The 22,149-nt window shown below is 44.9% G+C and overlaps 1 protein-coding gene across 1 annotated transcript in view; it reads left to right on the plus strand.

The window, feature by feature from the left end:
• The window catches only part of GIPC3 (GIPC PDZ domain containing family member 3), a 496,711-nt gene extending 475,283 nt beyond the window's left edge, over nucleotides 1–21,428 (plus strand). The window contains exon 6 of the mRNA XM_040419835.1: nucleotides 21,289–21,428. Within this exon, the coding sequence (XP_040275769.1) occupies nucleotides 21,289–21,428 (140 nt within the window). The remainder of the gene's footprint in view (nucleotides 1–21,288) is intronic.
• The last annotated feature ends 721 nt before the right edge of the window (nucleotides 21,429–22,149 follow it).

Consider the following 22,149-nt stretch of genomic DNA (forward strand, 5'->3'; position numbering starts at 1 on the left):
TGATTGCCTGATTGGAGTCGGGAAGGAATTTTTTATTCCCCTAAAGTGAGGAAAATTGGCTTCTACCTCACAGGTTTTTTTTGCCTTCCTCTGGATCAACTTGCAGGATAACAGGCCGAACTGGATGGACAAATGTCTTTTTTCGGCCTTATATACTATGTTACTATGTTATGTTACACAGATGAGGAACTGCTCTGCGTCTTTCAAGAGGAAATCAAATCATTACTCCGTCAGGGGGGGATGACACGCCCTGAATGGTGCACGTCTTTAATCCTGTTGTAAAGTGGTTACTGAAGTCTTCCAAAAATGGCTAGGAAACTGTGCATGCACTTCAGCCACTCTTACACTGCAAAGCACGCCTTCCTTGAGCTGCAAAGGCAGAATAGCGTTCTCCAAAATTGCCTGTTATGCAACATTTCCACCCGTTGGAAATCCACCCTCCACATGTTGGAATGAATATATGAGCAGTGGAAGCCGTAAGCGATTTCTTGAGTAAGTAGTAGAATGGAGAACCGCACTCTATTCAATAGATTCTGGTGCCAATCAAGGGCTGAGAACAGCCAATGTACATATAGCGAAAATTGAGGAACACAGATTTTAAGTGTTGCAATCAAAAGTTTGATTGCAACACAAAGTCTGTGTGCCTCAATTTTTGCTATATGTAAACGATTTCTTGATGACGGACAAAAGCACTCCCCTGTGTAACTTCGACGTTAGCCAGTGGCAGATCAGGCGTGACACCTGCCGTTTGCTCAGGCCCTTTCAGGAGACTACTTTATTTGTCAATCGCCAGGACTACGGCTAGAACAATGTCATTCCACTCCTCGTCCTGGAGCAGATGCTGATAAATCTGGCTGGCCAGGGGACAGGAGACGTGGCACCTACATCTCATGGCCACCTGAGCCCTGTGGGGGCTGAACTGGCGGAGCAGGAGGAGGACATTCACGCACAAGCAATGTATACAGAAATGGGTGGTTTATCTGCAGAAGTGACAGGAAAGGAGCATGAGGAGCTATAGGGCAATGAGGAAGACCAGGCAGATGACCCTGATACCCAATGGCAGTATGCAATGGAGATGGAGGCAGGGAGTCCCTCTGATTCCCATGCGCAAATAGCCAGATGCATGCTGCGTTGCTTACGTAGTGACAGCCGAATTATCACCATTTAGCAGAGAGATGACTACTGGCTCCCCACCATGTTAGACCCTTGCTACCAGTCCAAAATGGGGGCCTTTTTTCCACCTGCTGAGGGAGGATAAACTCAACTACTATTGAGACATCCTATGTAGTCAGATGGCCGCTGCCTATGTGCACCATCACCCATTCTCACAATGGTCTGACCGGGGGGGCCCTCTGCGCTCACGTTCCACTGCCATGACTGCTGGAGGGAGGTGTGGGAGCAGGAGCAGCACCAGCTCCATCAACAGTAACTTAAGTATGGAGTCTCTACTGAGCACTTTTCTTCACCCACCTACTGAAAAAAAAGAAACATTAGAAGCAGGACTTGGAGCAGATCCTGGACCAGCAGATAGTGGCATACTTGGACTGCACCCTGCCACCCCACATCCAAGATCCCTTGGACTACTGGGGAGCCAAACTTTGTGTCTGAAACTGGCCAAGTTTGCCCTGGACAAGCTTTTCTGCTAGGCTAGTTGTGTGGCATCAGAGCAGGTGTTTAGTGTAGCAGGGGGCATAGTTAGAAGAAGACCCTGCCTTTTCACCCAAAATGTTGAGAGACTAACATTTGTAAAGATGACTCAGCATGGATCAGCCAGGATTTCCACAGGGCAGACTAGATCATTCTGTGTGCCACACCAAAACTTTGTGAAAAAAGACTAATTTCTTCTGGCCACCTGGTTCCGTCACTATTCTGATGCTGCCAACGCCTTATGCCACACACCTGCTGCCTGTGCTGCCATCTTATCCTACTGCCACCCATCTTGTGCTGTTACGTCCACTTCTGTTGCCCCCCATCTCCTCACTTTGTGACTGGGCCACTGTGTTAACTCCTCATGAGGTTGCCACCCTCACCACTCTGACTAGGCCATTGTGTTTACTCCTCATGCTGTTGCCAACCTCACCCTGTGACTGGGCCAATATGCTGACTCCTCATGTGGTTATCGTCCTCACTACTCTATGACTGGGCCACTGTATTGACTCCTCATGCAGTTGTCACGCTCACTATTCTGCAACTGAGCCACTGTGTTGATGGTTCATGTGGTTGCCACCCTCCCTACTCTGAGACTGGACCACTAGTGTCCCTTTTTGACATCACCATTTCTTCTGATCTGTCAGAAGGACGTCAAAATCAAAAACACAACTGATCCTGTCTTTGGATCATCCGTAAGGCCTCTATCCGTAAGGCATCAGGATATGCTCATGATTTGGAAGCCAAAAGCAGGAGGGGGGTACAAAACACAGAAGACATGCAAATATTCAAATAATGTGTCATCTTTGTTTTGGATCCACTCCTGTTTTGGATTCCTGACCAAATGCTGACTGTGTTCAGGTGGAGGCTCAAAAGACAGGATTAGTTTTTTGGGGGTTGTTCTTGTGACGGATCAGAAGAAGGGAAAAATAAAAAGTGATATCAACACAAACTTACTGCTGACACAGTCTCCACTCCATATGTCATGGGGCCACTACTTGTATCAGCGTGTAACAGAACAGATTCTGAAGAAATGTATGTGGAATCAACTGACGGTGTAAAAGGAGTGTGCTCTTTCACTCTGTGCAGTAGCCCAAGATTCTACTATAGTTATTTATACCTGACGCTAACATTGACCTGAGTTCACACTTGAGTTATTTGGTCAGTTTTGGCCCCATACCTGAGCAAATAAGTGAAGTGTGAAGTGATTCTAAGAGTGACGCCTGTCATACTGACGCACAGTAACTGTTTCACTACCACAGCGGACTAGCTATGCATGTTTCTGCAATGCACAGTGTGTTGTACACCGATATATAGGCTATCTGCAGCTGGGAAATAGTAAATTTCTAACTAGCTTCGTCAAGAATAAATTTGGATCTAATTGAAATTTTTGGGAAGAAAATTAGACGAGGTGTCCGAATAAAATTTTTCAGTCTCTAGTTACGGCCTGTGCAACTTATGCCAGATCCAAGATTCCCAGAACTGATGCTGGAAAGCTGGAGAGCTGTGTCCTTTGACTATCCCCATTAGGCCTTAGTCAAACGTCTCGATGGATCACAGATTTTCCACGCTCCCAAGGGATGACCGTGATCTGGGAGGTTGTCGACAGGTTTTCTAAAATGTCCCATTTCATATCAATGAGTACGCTTTCTTTAGCAAAGGAATTATCTTCTAGATTCTTGGATCATATTGTTAAACTTCATGATATTATCACGGTCGGCGTGACTATCACATACGTGACGCAGAGGGAGGGAACAAGGAAGGCCCTGCCCAAGTGAGAGGGAAGGTGGTGACCCCTGACTCACCTAACGGCTGGCACCTGGCTGCCCTGACGTCCCTAGACGGGTTCCTCACCCGTACGCCGATCACGTGCCTAAAGCCCTGGCTTTCCCTAAGCTGAGCCCTAGATAGTGAACAGGGCGGTGGGAACACTAGTCCACACCACTAGCTCTAAAGGAAAACACCAAGGGAAGGACAGACAATACAAACTCAACATATAATCCCAGGTGGGCGACAACAGGAGACAACAAGAAGCCCAACAGGGATCCGGAGGGTAGCACTCTGGAACGACAACCAGGATTCACAACTCCAGTGGGTCAGTATAGATGTCCAGGCAGGAAGCTCTATAACTGGCAACTAGAGAAGTGTGAGGGGAGAATATAAGGAGGTTGGGAGTGGCAGACAAGAAACAGCTGAGGAGGAGAAGCTACGGATCCCTGATTGAGACAAAAAGGATAGCAAGGCAAACACAGAAAACAATCACTAAGAAACAACGTGATCTTTAGATATAGAGCGCGCAGCCACCCGCTGCGACCTCCTGACCCCGGGTATAACGGAGTCAGACGTGGCTCTTGATACCCTCGTGACAGTACCCCCCCTTTCACGAGGGGCCTCCGGACACTCAGGACCAGGTCTCTCCGGATGAGAGGTATGGAAAGCCTGAATTAACCTGTTGGCGTTTACCTCTGACGCTGGAACCCACATTCTTTCCTCGGGACCGTAACCCCTCCAATGCACCAGATACTGAAGAGAGCGGCGGACCCGACGAGAATCAACAATTCTGGCTATTTGAAACTCCAGATTACCATCCACAATAACAGGAGGAGGTGGCAGTGGTGATGGTTCTAGAGGTGGAACATACTTCTTGAGTAACGATTTATGGAAGACGTTATGGATCTTAAAAGTCTGAGGTAGCTCCAGGCGAAAAGCCACAGGGTTAATAACGGCTACTATTTTATAAGGACCAATGAACCTAGGGCCCAGTTTCCAAGAGGGAACCTTCAACTTAATATTCCTAGTAGACAACCACACATAGTCATTCACTCCTAGGTCCGGACCTGGCGACCGTTTCTTATCGGCCAGTTATAATATCACGGTCGGCGTGACTATCACATACGTGACGCAGAGGGAGGGAACAAGGAAGGCCCTGCCCAAGTGAGAGGGAAGGTGGTGACCCCTGACTCACCTAACGGCTGGCACCTGGCTGCCCTGACGTCCCTAGACGGGTTCCTCACCCGTACGCCGATCACGTGCCTAAAGCCCTGGCTTTCCCTAAGCTGAGCCCTAGATAGTGAACAGGGCGGTGGGAACACTAGTCCGCACCACTAGCTCTAAAGGAAAACACCAAGGGAAGGACAGACAATACAAACTCAACATATAATCCCAGGTGGGCGACAACAGGAGACAACAAGAAGCCCAACAGGGATCCGGAGAGTAGCACTCTGGAACGACAACCAGGATTCACAACTCCAGTGGGTCAGTATAGATGTCCAGGCAGGAAGCTCTATAACTGGCAACTAGAGAAGTGTGAGGGGAGAATATAAGGAGGTTGGGAGTGGCAGACAAGAAACAGCTGAGGAGGAGAAGCTGCGGATCCCTGATTGAGACAAAAAGGATAGCAAGGCAAACACAGAAAACAATCACTAAGAAACAACGTGATCTTTAGATATAGAGCGCGCAGCCACCCGCTGCGACCTCCTGACCCCGGGTATAACGGAGTCAGACGTGGCTCTTGATACCCTCGTGACAGATATTCCTGAAAATATTGTGTCAGACAGAGGAGTTCAATTTGTATTGAAATTTTGGAGATTTTTTTTTTTTAGGAGTTTGGGTGTTAGTGCTCATGCACACAAACATATTTTCTATCCGTGTCTGTTATGTTTTTTGGGGGGATCGTATGCGGAACCAATTATTTCAATAGGTCCACAAAAAAACAATCAAACGGAAGTTACTCTGTGTGCATTCTGTTTCCGTATGTCATTTCGCAAAAAAATAGATGTCCTATTATTGTCCGCGTTACGGACAAGAATAGGACTGTTCTATTAGGAGCCAGATGTTTCATTCTGCAAATTAACAAATGCACACGGACGTCATTTGTATTTTATGCAGATTTGTGTTTTGTGCACTGCAAAATACATATGGTTGTGTGCATAAGCCCTACGCCCTCATTTTCATGAACCTTTCATCTGGAAACTAACGGTCAGACTGAAAGGCTGAATCAGGTTTTAGAACAATATCTGAAATTTGACAATCAAAGTCATTGGGCATCGTATCTGTCATTGGCTGAACAGGCCATTAATATAATCATCTGAACACTTCTACTAATACTTCTTCTTCTTCTGTAATTATAGCTTCCACCCTCGTGTGTGCTCGTTTAGGTCTTCGGTTTCTGATAATCCAGAGGTGGTGGTTGTATCTGATAACCTTGACACATTGACCTGAGGAATTCCCTGGAGGTTCAAAACAGAAATACTAATAGAAGGAGATCTCAAGGGGCTAATTTAGTTCTGGGTGACAAAGTGTGATTATCTACCAAAAATATTTGTGTAAAGGTACAATCAAAAAAAATTGCATGGATACAAAATTCTAAATAATTAATCCTGTATTCTTTCATCTGAAATTACTGATTTTTAAAATTCACAATTAACAGTTTTTCACAAGTCCTTGAAATCTGTAACTCCAGGGTCTGGTGAAGGTGGAAGGTGAAACAGAATTTGAAGTAGGAAGAATTCTGGATTCTAGAAGGGTTACACCCTGACAAACCTGCTCCTATTTAGGTTCCGATGGCCCCTCCTGAAGCCCCCTGATAGCTACTATTACTGTTGCTGGGGGAACCAGATCAGCAGTGCAGCCCGATCTGAGTTTGGAGTCCTGGGTCAATGATGAGGCGCACCTGTGCTCCAGATCATCAGGATGCTCAGCTGGCAGCTCTGCCCAATGTACACGGATGCCAGAGTAAGCTGTTCCAGGCACACTATTTAAGGTGCAGGTGCTGGTGAATTACTTGTCCTCTGACTCCCACTGCTGTTCCCTTGTTGTAATTAAGACTTCTCTGGCTCGAATTTCTGGACTAGTATTATGAATATGTTTTTTGCTCCTGGCAATTTGGTATTGTATTGATCTCCTAAGCCTTGACTTTTTGGCGAGTTGGTTTTCTCGCTTATGTTTTTGTACTTCGTTGTCCGACTAGCATTTGACCCTTTAACTTACAACTACTCTCTGACTGTTTATTTTTTGTCCTCGCATGTATTTCAACATAGGGACTGCCGCTCAGTTGTGGGGTCACTGCCTAGGGTGGACCTTCAAGTAGGTAGGGCTAGTAGGTCTAAGAAGTTTTAAGGCTTCACTGTCCCTGTTTGTGTGTGAGGGTAGTCGCATTATCCTGACATCCATTTTTACTGACCGACAGCCCCCATACAATTCAAGGGTCCGTTTCTCAGAAAAGCATCAGTGATGGACCGTTTTGCCTTTTTAACTTCCTCCGGACCGCCTAACGCAGGATCGCATTCCGGAGACGGCAGCCCTGCGCAGAGTCACGCATATACGCGTCATCTCGCGAGACGCGAGATTTCGCTCAAAGCCGGCTCGCGCATGCGCATCGCGGGCCGGCAAAAGTTAGAGGGGGGTCGCATCATCAGCTTGCCAGCCAATGATCGTGGCTGGCAAGCTGATGATTTTTAAAAAATCGAATCAAAAGCCAGATAACACATTATATTTGTAAATATGATGTGTTAAATGGCTTGTCTGCTCCTCTGCTGGTCCTTTTCGTTGGTTGGTTCCAGCAGAGGAGCAGACATCACAGTGAGTAGCACCAAACACTTCACTTAACCCCAGATCACCCCCCATCACCCGAATTAACCCCTTGATCACCCCTTGATCGCCCCTGTCAATCACCTAGTGAAAGGAAAAAAGTGATCAGTGTAGACTGTCACTTTTTTTTTCCACTGGTATTGACTGATAGGTTTTAGGATAGTTTAGGCCCCTTGGTTAGGTAGTTTAGCGTCAGTTAGCGCCCAGCCTACCGCACCGCAGTCACTGAATCGCTGATTAGCGTATCGCTAATCAGCATTTGTACTTTTATAGTATCTGTAAGTGATCAAAACTGATCACAGTCAGATCTATAATTGAATTAGTGTCACCTTAGCTCGCCCTCCACCCAAAACGCAGTGTTTGCCCGATCAGGCCTGATCGGTCGCCCACACGTGCGTTCACCTACGCCCGCCCCGCCGCAGTGACAAAAAATATATATTTTTTTGATCACTGCACAATCACTTTCCAAGCGCTGCGGCGATAAAAAAAATCAGTTTTGATATTTTTTATCAATCGCAGCGGCCTCCGGTACTTCGCTAGCCTCCCCTTTGTAAGACAGGCTTGCTTTTTTTCTTGGGTAGTCTCAGGGAATACCCCTAAATTTAGTAGTCCAAATGTCAAACAGGGGGTATTCTTCTGAAGAGGCCTACAGGATTCTGACCCAGTCGGATGAGGAATGGGAACCCTCATCTGACGAATCTAGCGGGTCAGAATATGAACCTGTAGAAAGCAGTGGCAGTCTGACCCAAAGTTCGGACGAGGAGGTTGAGGTCCCTGATAGCACCAGGCGTACCCGGCCCCGTGTCGCTAGACCACAGGTTGTGCAGGATCCGTTTCAAGGGCAGCAGAGTGGGGCTGGCGCTGTCGGATCACGTGGTGAGGCATACACCAGCAGCGCAGCCCTCCCTGGACCTAGTACCAGCACTGCCGTACAACATGGTGAAGTGGCGAGTACCAGAAGGGCAGTTGAAGCTGGTACGGTGGCACGTGCAGTAGTCACACCGTCGCAGCCACCGCACAGACAGGCCCGTAGAGCCCCTAGAGTCCCTGAGGTGCTGGCAAACCCTGATTGGCAGTCACCAACTTCAGCCGCACCTGTAATTCCCCCTTTCACCGCCCAGTCTGGAGTTCGGGTTGAGACAGCTCAGATCGGTTCGGCCCTGGGATTTTTTGAGCTGTTCTTGACTGCGCAGCTCTTGGACTTAGTCGTGGCAGAAACAAATCGGTATGGCACTCAATTTATAGCCGCCAACCCGGGAAGCTATTATGCCCAGCCTTTCTGGTGGAAACCAGTCCAAGTTTCCGAAATTAAAATTTTTCTGGGCCTTCTCCTGAACATGGGTCTAACCAAAAAGCATGAATTGTGGTCATATTGGTCCACGAACCCGATTCATCACATGCCCATGTTCTCTGCTGCTATGTCCAGGGCACGTTTTGAGACCATCCTGCATTTCCTGCACTTTAGCGACAACAGCACCTCTCGTCCCAAATGCCACCCAGCTTTTGACCGGCTCCACAAAATTTGGCCCCTCATAGACCACTTCAACCAGAAATTTGCAGATTTGTATAGCCCTGAGCAAAACATCTGCGTAGACGAGTCCATAATACATTTTACCGGGCGCCTTTGCTTCAAACAATACATCCCAAGCAAGCGCGCTTGGTATGGGGTCAAATTGTATAAGCTCTGTGAAAGGGCCACAGGCTATACCCACAAATTTCAGATCTATGAGGGAAAAGATCAGACCCTGGAGCCGGTCGGTTGCCCTGACTACCTGGAGAGCAGTGGGAAGACAGTCTGGGACTTGGTGTTAACCTTTATTTGGCATGGGGTACCATCTTTATGTGGACAATTTTTACACAAGTGTGCCCCTCTTCAGGCATTTGTTCCTAGAACAGATTGGCTGCTGTGGCACCGTGCGACCTAGTCGCCGGGGCTTCCCCCAACGGCTCATTACCACCCGTCTTGCAAGGGGGGAGAGGGCTGCCTTGTGTAACGAAGAACTGCTCGCGGTGAAATGGAGAGACAAGCGTGACGTTTACATGCTCTCCTCCATTCACGCAGACACGACAATACAAATTGAAAGGGCAACCCGTGTCATTGAAAAGCCCCTCTCAGTCCACGACTATAATGCGCTCATGGGAGGGGTGGACTTCAATGACCAGATGTTGGCTCCCTATTTAGTTTCCCGACGCACCAGACGCTGGTATAAGAAGGTGTCTGTATATTTGATTCAATTGGCGATGTACAATAGTTTTGTTCTCTACAGTAAGGCTGGGAGAACGGGATCCTTACTCAAATTTCAGGAAGAGATCATCGCGAACCTCCTGTATCCAGGAGGTTCCGTGGCCCCAACCACCAGTGTAGTTAGCCGTCTACACGAGCGACATTTCCCCAGTGTCGTTCCTGGTACCTCAACCCAACCGTCCCCCCGAAAAAGATGTCGTGTCTGTAGCAGGAGTGGAATAAGGCGTGACACCCACTATTTCTGTCCTGACTGCCCTGACCACCCTGCCCTATGCTTTGGAGAGTGTTTCCGGAAGTACCACACACAGATACACTTAGCATAGGAATTGCATCTCACAGGACAGGCACACAGGGCTATTAAGGCCCTTTTACTCACAGCTGCTGCAAACCTCTCCTTTCACCTGGGATAAAGTGCATAATGTACTTCGCCACATCTTTGCACATTGTCCCATGGGGAAGGAGAGGTTTGTCCTATAAAGGTAAAAAAATAAAAATCACCGGTAAGCAAAAAAGTTAGCAATCAGTTCAAAAGTTTATATGTTCTGTTCAAAAGTTATTATAAAGTTAATAAATTTATTGCGTTGCGGCCTGTTTTTTTTTTTACCTTCCAGGTGGACCAACCGATCGACTAGCTGCAGCACTGATGTGCATTCTGACAGAAGCATTGCGCTGCTGTCAGATTACACAAAAGTCAGTGTATGCGGCGCTGCAAGACGAGATTTCTCCTCTGCAGTAAAATATACGTTTGCCGAGGCATACGAGCTGAGGAGGAGGCGGTGTTCATATACTTTGGCAAACACTTTGTATATAAAAAAATAATAATATCCCGGCAATGATTTATTCATTCACATCGATTGATGTGAATGGAGAAATCGGGTTTGCCAGGGCATACGAGCTAAGTGGGTATGGATGTTGGGCGGAGCTCCTATGTCCTGGCAGATGCCTTTCCCCTCCTTTTTTTTTTTGGCAGAGATTTTTTCATCCACATTGATCGATGCGAATGAAAAAATCTGTGCCGTTCATTTTTTCTTTCAGCCCAGAGGCTGAACGAAAAAAAAAAATCTCATTACCGGTATGCTCAATATAAGGAGAATAGCAGAAACTCCTAATGCTGGCCATACATGTAATGATTGCGGAGACCCTCAAATGCCAGGGCAGTACAAACACCCCACAAATGACCCCATTTTGGAAAGAAGACACCCCAAGGTATTCCGTGAGGGGCATATTGAGTCCATGAAAGATTGAAATTTTTGTCCCAAGTTAGCGGAAAGGGAGACTTTGTGAGAAAAAAACAAAAAAAATCTATTTCCGCTAACTTGTGGCAAAAAAAAATATTTCTATGAACTCGCCATGCCCCTCTTTGAATACCTTGGGGTGTCTTCTTTCCAAAATGGGGTCACATGTGGGGTATTTATACTGCCCTGGCATTTTAGGGGCCCTAAAGAGTGAGAAGAAGTCTGGGATCCAAATGTCTAAAAATGCCCCCCTAAAAGGAATGTGGGCCCCTTTGCGCATCTAGGCTGCAAAAAAGTGTCACACATCTGGTATCGCCGTACTCAGGAGAAGTTGGGGAATGTGTTTTGGGGTGTAATTTTACATATGCCAACTTTGTATAAAAAAATGGGAAAAGTTGTCTTTTGCCGAGATATTTATCTCACCCAGCATGGGTATATGTAAAATGACACCCCAAAACACATTGCCCAACTTCTCCTGAGTACGGAGATACCACATGTGTGACACTTTTTTGCAGCATAGGTGGACAAAGGGGCCCACATTCCAAAGAGCACCTTTCGGATTTCACCGGCCATTTTTTACAGATTTTGATTTCAAACTACTTACCACACATTAGGGCCCCTAGAATGCCAGGGCAGTATAACTACCCCACAAGTGACCCCATTTTGGAAAGAAGACACACCAAGGTATTCGCTGATGGGCATAGTGAGTTCATAGAAGTTTTTATTTTTTGTCACAAGTTAGTGGAATATGAGACTTTGTAAGAAAAAAATAAAATAAAATCATGATTTTCCGCTAACTTGTGACAAAAAATAAAAAGTTCTATGAACTCACTATGCCCATCAGCGAATACCTTAGGGTGTCTACTTTCCGAAATGGGGTCATTTGTGGGGTGTTTGTACTGTCTGGCCATTGTAGAACCTCAGGAAACATGACAGGTGCTCAGAAAGTCAGAGCTGCTTCAAAAAGCGGAAATTCACATTTTTGTACCATAGTTTGTAAACGCTATAACTTTTACCCAAACCATTTTTTTTTTACCCAAACATTTTTTTTTTATCAAAGACATAAATTTTGAGAAAAAATTATATATGGATGTCGTTTTTTTTGCAAAATTTTACAACTGAAATTAAAAAATTTCATTTTTTTGCAAAAAAAAACGTTACATTTCGATTAATAACAAAAAAAGTAAAAATGTCAGCAGCAATGAAATACCACCAAATGAAAGCTCTATTAGTGAGAAGAAAAGGAGGTAAAATTAATTTGGGTGGTAAGTTGCATGACCGAGCAATAAACGGTGAAAGTAGTGTAGGTCAGAAGTGTAAAAAGTGGCCTGGTCATTAAGGGTGTTTAAGGTAGGGGGGCTGAAGTGGTTAACTGACCTTTTTTTTCACTGTCATGGAAATGTAGCCTTAGTATTGGTCCCCATGGACTGCAGTGTTCTCTCCCTTTTGGGGAGATACTTAGAGAGGCAGTCTTTCATCTTTTTCCTATGCGTTCCACGGTGGTTCGCGGTGCCCAGAATGGTTCCTGTGGAACCGCTTCTTGACATCATCACGCCATTCACCTCCAGACTTTTCTACCCTCCTCCTTTTGTTGGGAGGAGTCCAGGGGGGGCTTACGTGTTTGTGCCTATGATTGGGTGCTTATGTATTTCTGACTCTGGTCCTTTGATTAATGATGGGGTTGGTGTTCCACATGGCATGATGTGTCTTCCATCAAGAATCCCTCCCCTTTTCAGCTGTAAGGTATTATGTCAATTGTCTGCTCTCTGTATATACATTGATTTGATGGTACTGGTTTATCCCCCTTGGAAGAAGCCACTGTGAAACATGTGTCAGGCATTCAGGGGTGTGAGGTCCTGGTATTTTGGTCTATATGGCTATTTGATTGTCACTTGATGCTTTTTGATATTGTTTCTAATATATATTTATGTATTACAACTAGTGTTGAGTGAATCAGAGCATCCAAAGTGCAATTCTGAAGTTTAGGAAAAATTTGATTCGCCATGAAGCCAAATTTCCTTGTGCTTCGTGGTAACGAATCACTTGTCCTAAAATTGAGGCTAGAGTTGCCTTAGAAAGAAAGGGAAAAAATACTCACCTCATCAACTTGCTAATGCAGGGGCAGTGGAAAAGACCTGCATAAGGACCTGCGCTGAGCGTGCTTACGTCACCGCTCTCTCCCAGCGTGATCATGTGCTGACGTCATCTAAGCGGCCTTTAAAAGCGGTCCCATTGATTGATAGGCTGTATAGGATTTTAACATAGAGATTTATGACAAATTAATTCATAACAAATCAAATTTCTTGTAAAACTTCGGCGAAGCTGCCAAATCGAATTTTTAAAACTTCACTCATCTCTAATTACTACTATAGTAAATTGATAAAACTAGATGTGCATTTATTTTGCAATACATAGAAGAGCTGGTGGCACAGCTGAAATTTTAATAAATCTGGAGTACTTGCTAAACAGTCCAATTATACCTCCTTTCTTCTCTTCAGTATCAGCGGTGCACAATCCTCATAGCCAGCAAATGCACCTCCAAGAGTAGAAGATAAAAAATAGGCAGCACTCACCACTGAAGTTTTCTTGCTTCAATCTTTATTTAATAGCTCAGTACGCAGTGCGTACTGGAGCACTGGGTCCGTTAGGTCTTAATGACCGTAAGGATTTAAGTGTGTTTTTATAATGCGCCGCACAGACCTGTCACTTACCAGTAGGAGGAGCTCCCGGCCGGACGCAGACATCGCAGCTCGCAGGTAAGTATAATGCTTCTACAAATTGCTAAGTAATCATGGCAACCGGGACTGCAGTAGCGTCCTGGTTGCCATGGTTACCGATCGGAGCCCCAGCGATTAAACTGGGACTCCGATCGGTACTCTCCGCTGCCACAAATGATAGGGGGGGAGATTTTAATTAGGAGGGGGAGGGAGGGGAGAGGGCCCACTGGCCACCAACGAGTTAACTACAGGGGAGGGAGGGGGGCCCACTGGCCACCAACGAGTTAACTACAGGGGAGGGAGGGGGGCCGGCCGCACTGGCCACCAACGAGTTAACTACAGGGGAGGGAGGGGGGGGCCCACTGGCCTCCAACGAGTTAACTACAGGGGAGGGAGGGGGGCCGGCCACACTGGCCACCAACGAGTTAACTACAGGGGAGGGAGGGGGGCCCACTGGCCACCAACGAGTTAACTACAGGGGAGGGAGGGGGGCCGGCCGCACTGGCCACCAATGTGTTAACTACAGGGGGGGCTGCCCCCTGATGCCTGGCAGCACCTGCCAGGCAGCAGGGGGCAGTCATGTACACAGTTCGTTTAGTATATTCTAACCTGAAGCATCCCCATCACCATGGGAACGCCTCTGTGTTAGAATATACTGTCGGATTTGAGTTTCACGATCTAACTCATATCCGACAGTATATTCTAACATAGAGGCGTTCCCATGGTGATGGGGACGCTTCAAGTTAAAATATACCATCGGATTGGAGAAAACTCTGATCCTATGGTATATTAACTCCTGACTTTACATTGAAAGTCAATAGGGGACGGATCCGTTTGAAATTGCACCATATTGTGTCAACGTCAAACGGATCCGTCCCCATTGACTTGCATTGTAATTCAGGACAGATCCGATTGGCTCCGCCAGGCGGACACCAAAACGACTTTTTTTTCATGTCCGTGGATCCTCCAAAAGTCAAGGAAGACCCACGAACGAAAAAACTGTCACGGATCACGGACCGCAAAAAAATATGGTCGTGTGCATGAGGCCTAATACACATGTTTTTTTAGCTTACCTTCTTGTCATGGGCCGAGTTGCCAGTGTATCCGGTGCGTACTGGAGCTCTGGGTCCGTTAGGTCTTAATGACTGTAATGATTTAAGTGTGTTTTTATACCTTACCTTATTGTCATGCACCGAGTTGCCGGTGTATCCATGGCAGTGTGACGCATCTGGGATAAGAAGGCAGCACGGAGATACGTGCTGATGTAGTGGCCTGAGGAAGCGCATTTCTGCGTGAAACGGAGGTGCATTAGCTGTTCATTTATATTTGTGATTAATGTTTTAGCCTGGCCCCATTTAAATGAAATAAAATAATATAATATATAATGTATTGCAATTTTCATGTTTGTTGATTCATTTAGTTAAAATGGGGTCCTCTTGTTATATGTGATCCACTGCTTTTTAACATTTATATATATATATATATATATATATATAAAATGAAATAACGTTTATTGCACTAAGTTATGGTGTGGATATACAGTTGCAATAAAAAGTATGTGAACCCTGTGGAATGATATGGATTTCTGCACAAATTGGTCATAAAATGTGATCTAATCTTCATCTAAGTCACAACAATAGACAATCAGAGTCTGCCTAAACTAATAACACACAAAGAATTAAATGTTAAAATGTTTTTGTTGAACACACCATGTAAACATTCACAGTGCAGGTGGAAAAAGTATGTGAATCCCTAGACTAATGACATCTCCAAGAGCTAATTGGAGTGAGGTGTCAGCCAACTGGAGTCCAATCAATGAGATGAGATTGCAGGTGTTGGTTACAGCTGCCCTGCCCTATAAAAAACACACACCAGTTCTGGGTTTGCTTTTCACAAGAAGCATTGCCTGATGTCAATGATGACTTGCACAAAAGAGCTCTCAGAAGACCTACGATTAAGAATTTTTGACTTGCATAAAGCTGGAAAGGGTTATAAAAGTATCTCCAAAAGCCTTGCTGTTCATCAGTCCACGGTAAGACAAATTGTCTATAAATGGAGAAAGTTCAGCACTGCTGCTAATCTCCCTAGGAGTGGCCGTCCTGTAAAGGTGACTGCAAGAGCACAGCGCAGACTGCTCAATGAGGTGAAGAAGAATCCTAGAGTGTCAGCTAAAGACTTACAAAAGTCTCTGGCATATGCTAACATCCCTGTTAGCGAATCTACGATACGTAAAACACTAAACAAGAATGGATTTCATGGGAGAATACCACAGAGGAAGCCACTGCTGTCGAAAAAAAACATTGCTGCACGTTTACAGTTTGCACAAGGGCACCTGGATGTTCCACAGCAGTACTGGCAAATTATTCTGTGGACAGATGAAACCAAAGTTGAGTGGTTTGGAAGAAACACACAACACTATGTGTGGAGAAAAAGAGGCACAGCACACCAACATCAAAACCTCATCCCAAATGTGAAGTATGGTGGTGGGGGCATCATGGTTTGGGGCTGCTTTGCTGCATCAGGGCCTGGACGGATTGCTATCATCGAAGGAAAAATGAATTCCCAAGTTTATCAAGACATTTTGCAGGAGAACTTAAGTCCGTCTGTCCACCAGCTGAAGCTCAACAGAAGATGGGTGTTGCAACAGGACAATGACCCAAAGCATAGAAGTAAATCAACAACAGAATGGCTTAAACAGAAGAAAATACGCCTTCTGGAGTGGCCCAGTCAGAGTCCTGACCTCAAACCGATTGAGATGCTGTGGCGTGACCTCAAGAAAGCGATTCACACCAGACATCCCAAGAATATTGCTGAACTGAAACAGTTCTGTAAAGAGGAATGGTCAAGAATTACTCCTGACCATTGTGCACGTCTGATCTGCAACTATGAGAAACGTTTGGTTGAAGTTATTGCTGCCAAAGGAGGTTCAACCAGTTATTAAATCCAAGGGTTCACATACTTTTTCCACCTGCACTGTGAATGTTTACATGGTGTGTTCAATAAAAACATGGTAACATTTAATTCTTTGTGTGTTATTAGTTTAACCTCCTCAGGACCGCCGTACGCAGGATTGCGTCTTTGCGGCGGTCCTGTTGTTCTGGGTGGACGCGCCGGTGCGTCCTCTCGCGAGACGCGAGATTTCCTGTGAACGCGCGCACACAGGCGCGCGCGTTCACAGGATCGGAAGGTAAGCGAGTGGATCTCCAGCCTGCCAGCGGCGATCGTTCGCTGGCAGGCTGGAGATGTGATTTTTTTAACCCCTAACAGGTATATTAGACGCTGTTTTGATAACAGCGTCTAATATACCTGCTACCTGGTCCTCTGGTGGTCCCCTTTGTTTGGATCGACCACCAGACGACACAGGCAGCTCAGTAATATGTTGCACCAAGCACCACTACACTACACCCCCCCCCCCCCGTCACTTATTAACCCCTTATTAGCCCTTGATCACCCCTGATCACCCCATATAGACTCCCTGATCACCCCCCTGTCATTGATTACCCCCCTGTCATTGATCACCCCCCTGTAAAGCTCCATTCAGATGTCCGCATGATTTTTACGGATCCACTGATAGACTGATCGGATCCGTAAAAATCATACGGACGTCTGAATGCAGCCTTACAGGGGAGTGATCAATGACTGTGGTGATCACCCCATATAGACTCCCTGATCACCCCCCTGTCATTGATTACCCCTCTGTCATTGATCACCCCCCTGTAAAGCTCCATTCAGATGTCCGCATGATTTTTACGGATCCACTGATAGACTGATCGGATCCGTAAAAATCATACGGACGTCTGAATGGAGCCTTACAGGGGAGTGATCAATGACTGTGGTGATCACCCCATATAGACTCCCTGATCACCCCCCTGTCATTGATTACCCCCCTGTCATTGATCACCCCCCTGTAAAGCTCCATTCAGATGTCCGCATGATTTTTACGGATCCACTGATAGACTGATCGGATCCGTAAAAATCATACGGACGTCTGAATGCAGCCTTACAGGGGCGTGATCAATGACTGTGGTGATCACCCCATATAGACTCCCTGATCACCCCCCTGTCATTGATCACCCCCCTGTAAAGCTCCATTCAGATGTCCGCATGATTTTTACGGATCCACTGATAGACTGATCGGATCCGTAAAAATCATACGGACGTCTGAATGCAGCCTTACAGGGGAGTGATCAATGACTGTGGTGATCACCCCATATAGACTCCCTGATCACCCCCCTGTCATTGATTACCCCTCTGTCATTGATCACCCCCCTGTAAAGCTCCATTCAGATGTCCGCATGATTTTTACGGATCCACTGATAGACTGATCGGATCCGTAAAAATCATACGGACGTCTGAATGCAGCCTTACAGGGGAGTGATCAATGACTGTGGTGATCACCCCATATAGACTCCCTGATCACCCCCCTGTCATTGATCACCCCCCTGTCATTGATCCCCCCCCCCTGTAAGGCTGCATTCAGTCTTTTTTTTGGCCCAAGTTAGCGGAAATTTTTTTTTTTTCTTACAAAGTCTCATATTCCACTAACTTGTGACAAAAAATAAAATCTCACATGAACTCACCATACCCCTCACGGAATCCAAATGCGTAAAATTTTTTAGACATTTATATTCCAGACTTCTTCTCACGCTTTAGGGCCCCTAGAATGCCAGGGCAGTATAAATACCCCACATGTGACCCCATTTCGGAAAGAAGACACCCCCAGGTATTCCGTGAGGGGCATATTGAGTCCATGAAAGATTGAAATTTTTGTCCCAAGTTAGCGGAACGGGAGACTTTGTGAGAAAAAAATAAAAAATATCAATTTCCGCTAACTTGTGCCAAAAAAAAAAAATTTCTATGAACTCGCCATGCCCCTCATTGAATACCTTGGGGTGTCTTCTTTCCAAAATGGGGTCACATGTGGGGTATTTATACTGCCCTGGCATTCTAGGGGCCCCAAAGCGTGAGAAGAAGTCTGGTATCCAAATGTCTAAAAATGCCCTCCTAAAAGGAATTTGGGCCCCTTTGCGCATCTAGGCTGCAAAAAAGTGTCACACATCTGGTATCGCCGTACTCAGGAGAAGTTGGGCAATGTGTTTTGGGGTGTCATTTTACATATACCCATGCTGGGTGAGATAAATATCTTGGTCAAATGCCAACTTTGTATAAAAAAATGGAAAAAGTTGTCTTTTGCCAAGATATTTCTCTCACCCAGCATGGGTATATGTAAAAAGACACCCCAGAACACATTCCCCAACGTCTCCTGAATACGGCGATACCACATGTGTGACACTTTTTTGCAGCCTAGGTGGGCAAAGGGGCCCACATTCCAAAGAGCACCTTTCGGATTTCACTGGTCATTTACCTACTTACCACACATTAGGGCCCCTGGAAAATGCCAGGGCAGTATAACTACCCCACAAGTGACCCCATTTTGGAAAGAAGACACCCCAAGGTATTCCGTGAGGGGCATGGCGAGTTCCTAGAATTTTTTATTTTTTGTCACAAGTTAGTGGAAAATGATGATTTTTTTTTTTTTTTTTCATACAAAGTCTCATATTCCACTAACTTGTGACAAAAAATAAAAACTTCCATGAACTCACTATGCCCATCAGCGAATACCTTGGGGTCTCTTCTTTCCAAAATGGGGTCACTTGTGGGGTAGTTATACTGCCCTGGCATTCTAGGGGCCCAAATGTGTGGTAAGGAGTTTGAAATCAAATTCTGTAAAAAATGACGAGTGAAATCCGAAAGGTGCTCTTTGGAATATGGGCCCCTTTGCCCACCTAGGCTGCAAAAAAGTGTCACACATCTGGTATCTCCGTGCTCAGGAGAAGGTGGGGAATGTGTTTTGGGGTGTCATTTTACATATACCCATGCTGGGTGAGAGAAATATCTTGGCAAAAGACAACTTTTCCCATTTTTTTATACAAAGTTGGCATTTGACCAAGATATTTATCTCACCCAGCATGGGTATATGTAAAAAGACACCCCAAAACACATTCCCCAACTTCTACTGAATACGGAGATACCAGATGTGTGACACTTTTTTGCAGCCTAGGTGGGCAAAGGGGCCCACATTCCAAAGAGCACCTTTCGGATTTCACTCGTCATTTTTTACAGAATTTGATTTCAAACTCCTTACCACACATTTGGGCCCCTAGAATGCCAGGGCAGTATAACTACCCCACAAGTGACCCCATTTTGGAAAGAAGAGACCCCAAGGTATTCGCTGATGGGCATAGTGAGTTCATGGAAGTTTTTATTTTTTGTCACAAGTTAGTGGAATATGAGACTTTGTATGAAAAAAAAAATAAATAAATAAATCAGCATTTTCCACTAACTTGCGACAAAAAATAAAAAATTCTAGGAACTCGCCATGCCCCTCACGGAATACATTGGGGTGTCTTCTTTCCAAAATGGGGTCACTTGTGGGGTAGTTATACTGCCCTGGCATTTTCCAGGGGCCCTAATGTGTGGTAAGTAGGTAAATGACCTGTGAAATCCTAAAGGTGCTCTTTGGAATATGGGCCCCTTTGCCCACCTAGGCTGCAAAAAAGTGTCACACATCTGGTATCCCCGTACTCAGGAGAAGTTGAGGAATGTGTTTTGAGGTGTCATTTTACATATACCCATGCTGGGTGAGATAAATATCTTGGTCAAATGCCAACTTTGTATAAAAAAAATGGGAAAAGTTGTATTTTGCCAAGATATTTCTCTCACCCAGCATGGGTATATGTAAAATGACACCCCAAAACACATTCCCCACCTTCTCCTGAGTACAGAGATACCAGATGTGTGACACTTTTTTGCAGCCTAGGTGGGCAAAGGGGCCCATATTCCAAAGAGCACCTTTCGGATTTCACAGGTCATTTTTTACAGAATTTGATTTCAAACTCCTTACCACACATTTGGGCCCCTAGAATGCCAGGGCAGTATAACTACCCCACAAGTGACCCCATTTTGGAAAGAAGAGACCCCAAGGTATTTCGTGATGGGCATAGTGAGTTCATGGAAGTTTTTATTTTTTGTCACAAGTTAGTGGAATATGAGACTTTGTAAGAAAAAAAAAAAGAAAGAAAAAAATCATCATTTTCCGCTAACTTGTGACAAAAAATAAAAAGTTCTATGAACTCACTATGCCCATCAGCGAATACCTTAGGGTGTGTACTTTCCGAAATGGGGTCATTTGTGGGGTGTTTGTACTGTCTGGCCATTGTAGAACCTCAGGAAACATGACAGGTGCTCAGAAAGTCAGAGCTGCTTCAAAAAGCGGAAATTCACATTTTTGTACCATAGTTTGTAAACGCTATAACTTTTACCCAAACCATTTTTTTTTTACCCAAACATTTTTTTTTTATCAAAGACATGTAGAACAATAAATTTAGAGCAAAATTTATATATGGATGTCGTTTTTTTTTGCAAAATTTTACAACTGAAAGTGAAAAATGTAATTTTTTTGCAAAAAAATCGTTAAATTTCGATTAATAACAAAAAAAGTAAAAATGTCAGCAGCAATGAAATACCACCAAATGAAAGCTCTATTAGTGAGAAGAAAAGGAGGTAAAATTCATTTGGGTGGTAAGTTGCATGACCGAGCAATAAACGGTGAAAGTAGTGTAGGTCAGAAGTGTAAAAAGTGGCCTGGTCTTTCAGGGTGTTTAAGCACTGGGGGCTGAGGTGGTTAAGCAGACTGTGATTGCCTATTGTTTAGACTTAGATGAAGATTAGATCACATTTTATGACCAATATGTGCAGAAATCCATATGATTCCACAGGGTTCACATACTTTTTCTTGCAACTGTATTTATAGGGTAATATTTGATATTAAAAAAGCACTTTCTATGTTTTCCAGCTACGACTCTTGTGGAGACTGCCAAGGAGAAGACAACCCCTGAGGAGTTTTGCCGAGAAATAGACAATTTACTAGGAGAATTTGCTTTTCCTGCTGAGTTAATATTAGAGGTTTGGGAAGCCATAAACCAGGATATGTGAAATTCACATGTATTTTGCAGTGAACATCATCAGAAATTTTTATTGAACCTTTTTTATGTGGCTTGAAAAGAGTTAATTTATCTGACATTTACAATCACATCATGTTATATGTTTATATTCCTGGCAGAATTCCCAGACTACACATGGCCACGGTTCAAATATTATTTCTATAATAAGCAATTTAAGTTGGTACTTATGTAGTCAACACAAATTATAAATAAAAGTCATATTTTAAATCATTAAAGGAGTTGTCTAGGATTTTATTATTGATGGCCTATCCTCAGGACCACTAATCAGCTGTTTCGGGGTGGCTCATGAACAGCTTGGTCAATTGTTTAGTGGACAGCACTGTTCCCATTCACTTAAAGAGCACCTCTCACCTCTCCTGACATTGCTGTTTTAATAGCTTCATGCATTCCCTATGTAATAACAATTCTGGGGCATCTATTCTTTTGGCTCTATGTTGTGCCATTCCTTTATTATTTGCACTATAAGTTATGAATGAATTTCTATTAGCCTTCAGTAAGGGTACAGAGGGGAGGTAACTAGGGATGAGCGAACCCGAACTGTATAGTTCGGGTTCGTACCGAATTTTGGGGTGTCCGTGACACGGACCCGAACCCGAACATTTTCGTAAAAGTCCGGGTTCGGTGTTCGGCGCTTTCTTGGCGCTTTTTGAAAGGCTGCAAAGCAGCCAATCAACAAGCGTCATACTACTTGG

This window comes from Bufo bufo, chromosome 2, assembly GCF_905171765.1.
Source record: "Bufo bufo chromosome 2, aBufBuf1.1, whole genome shotgun sequence".
In the NCBI taxonomy this organism is placed as follows: domain Eukaryota; kingdom Metazoa; phylum Chordata; class Amphibia; order Anura; family Bufonidae; genus Bufo; species Bufo bufo.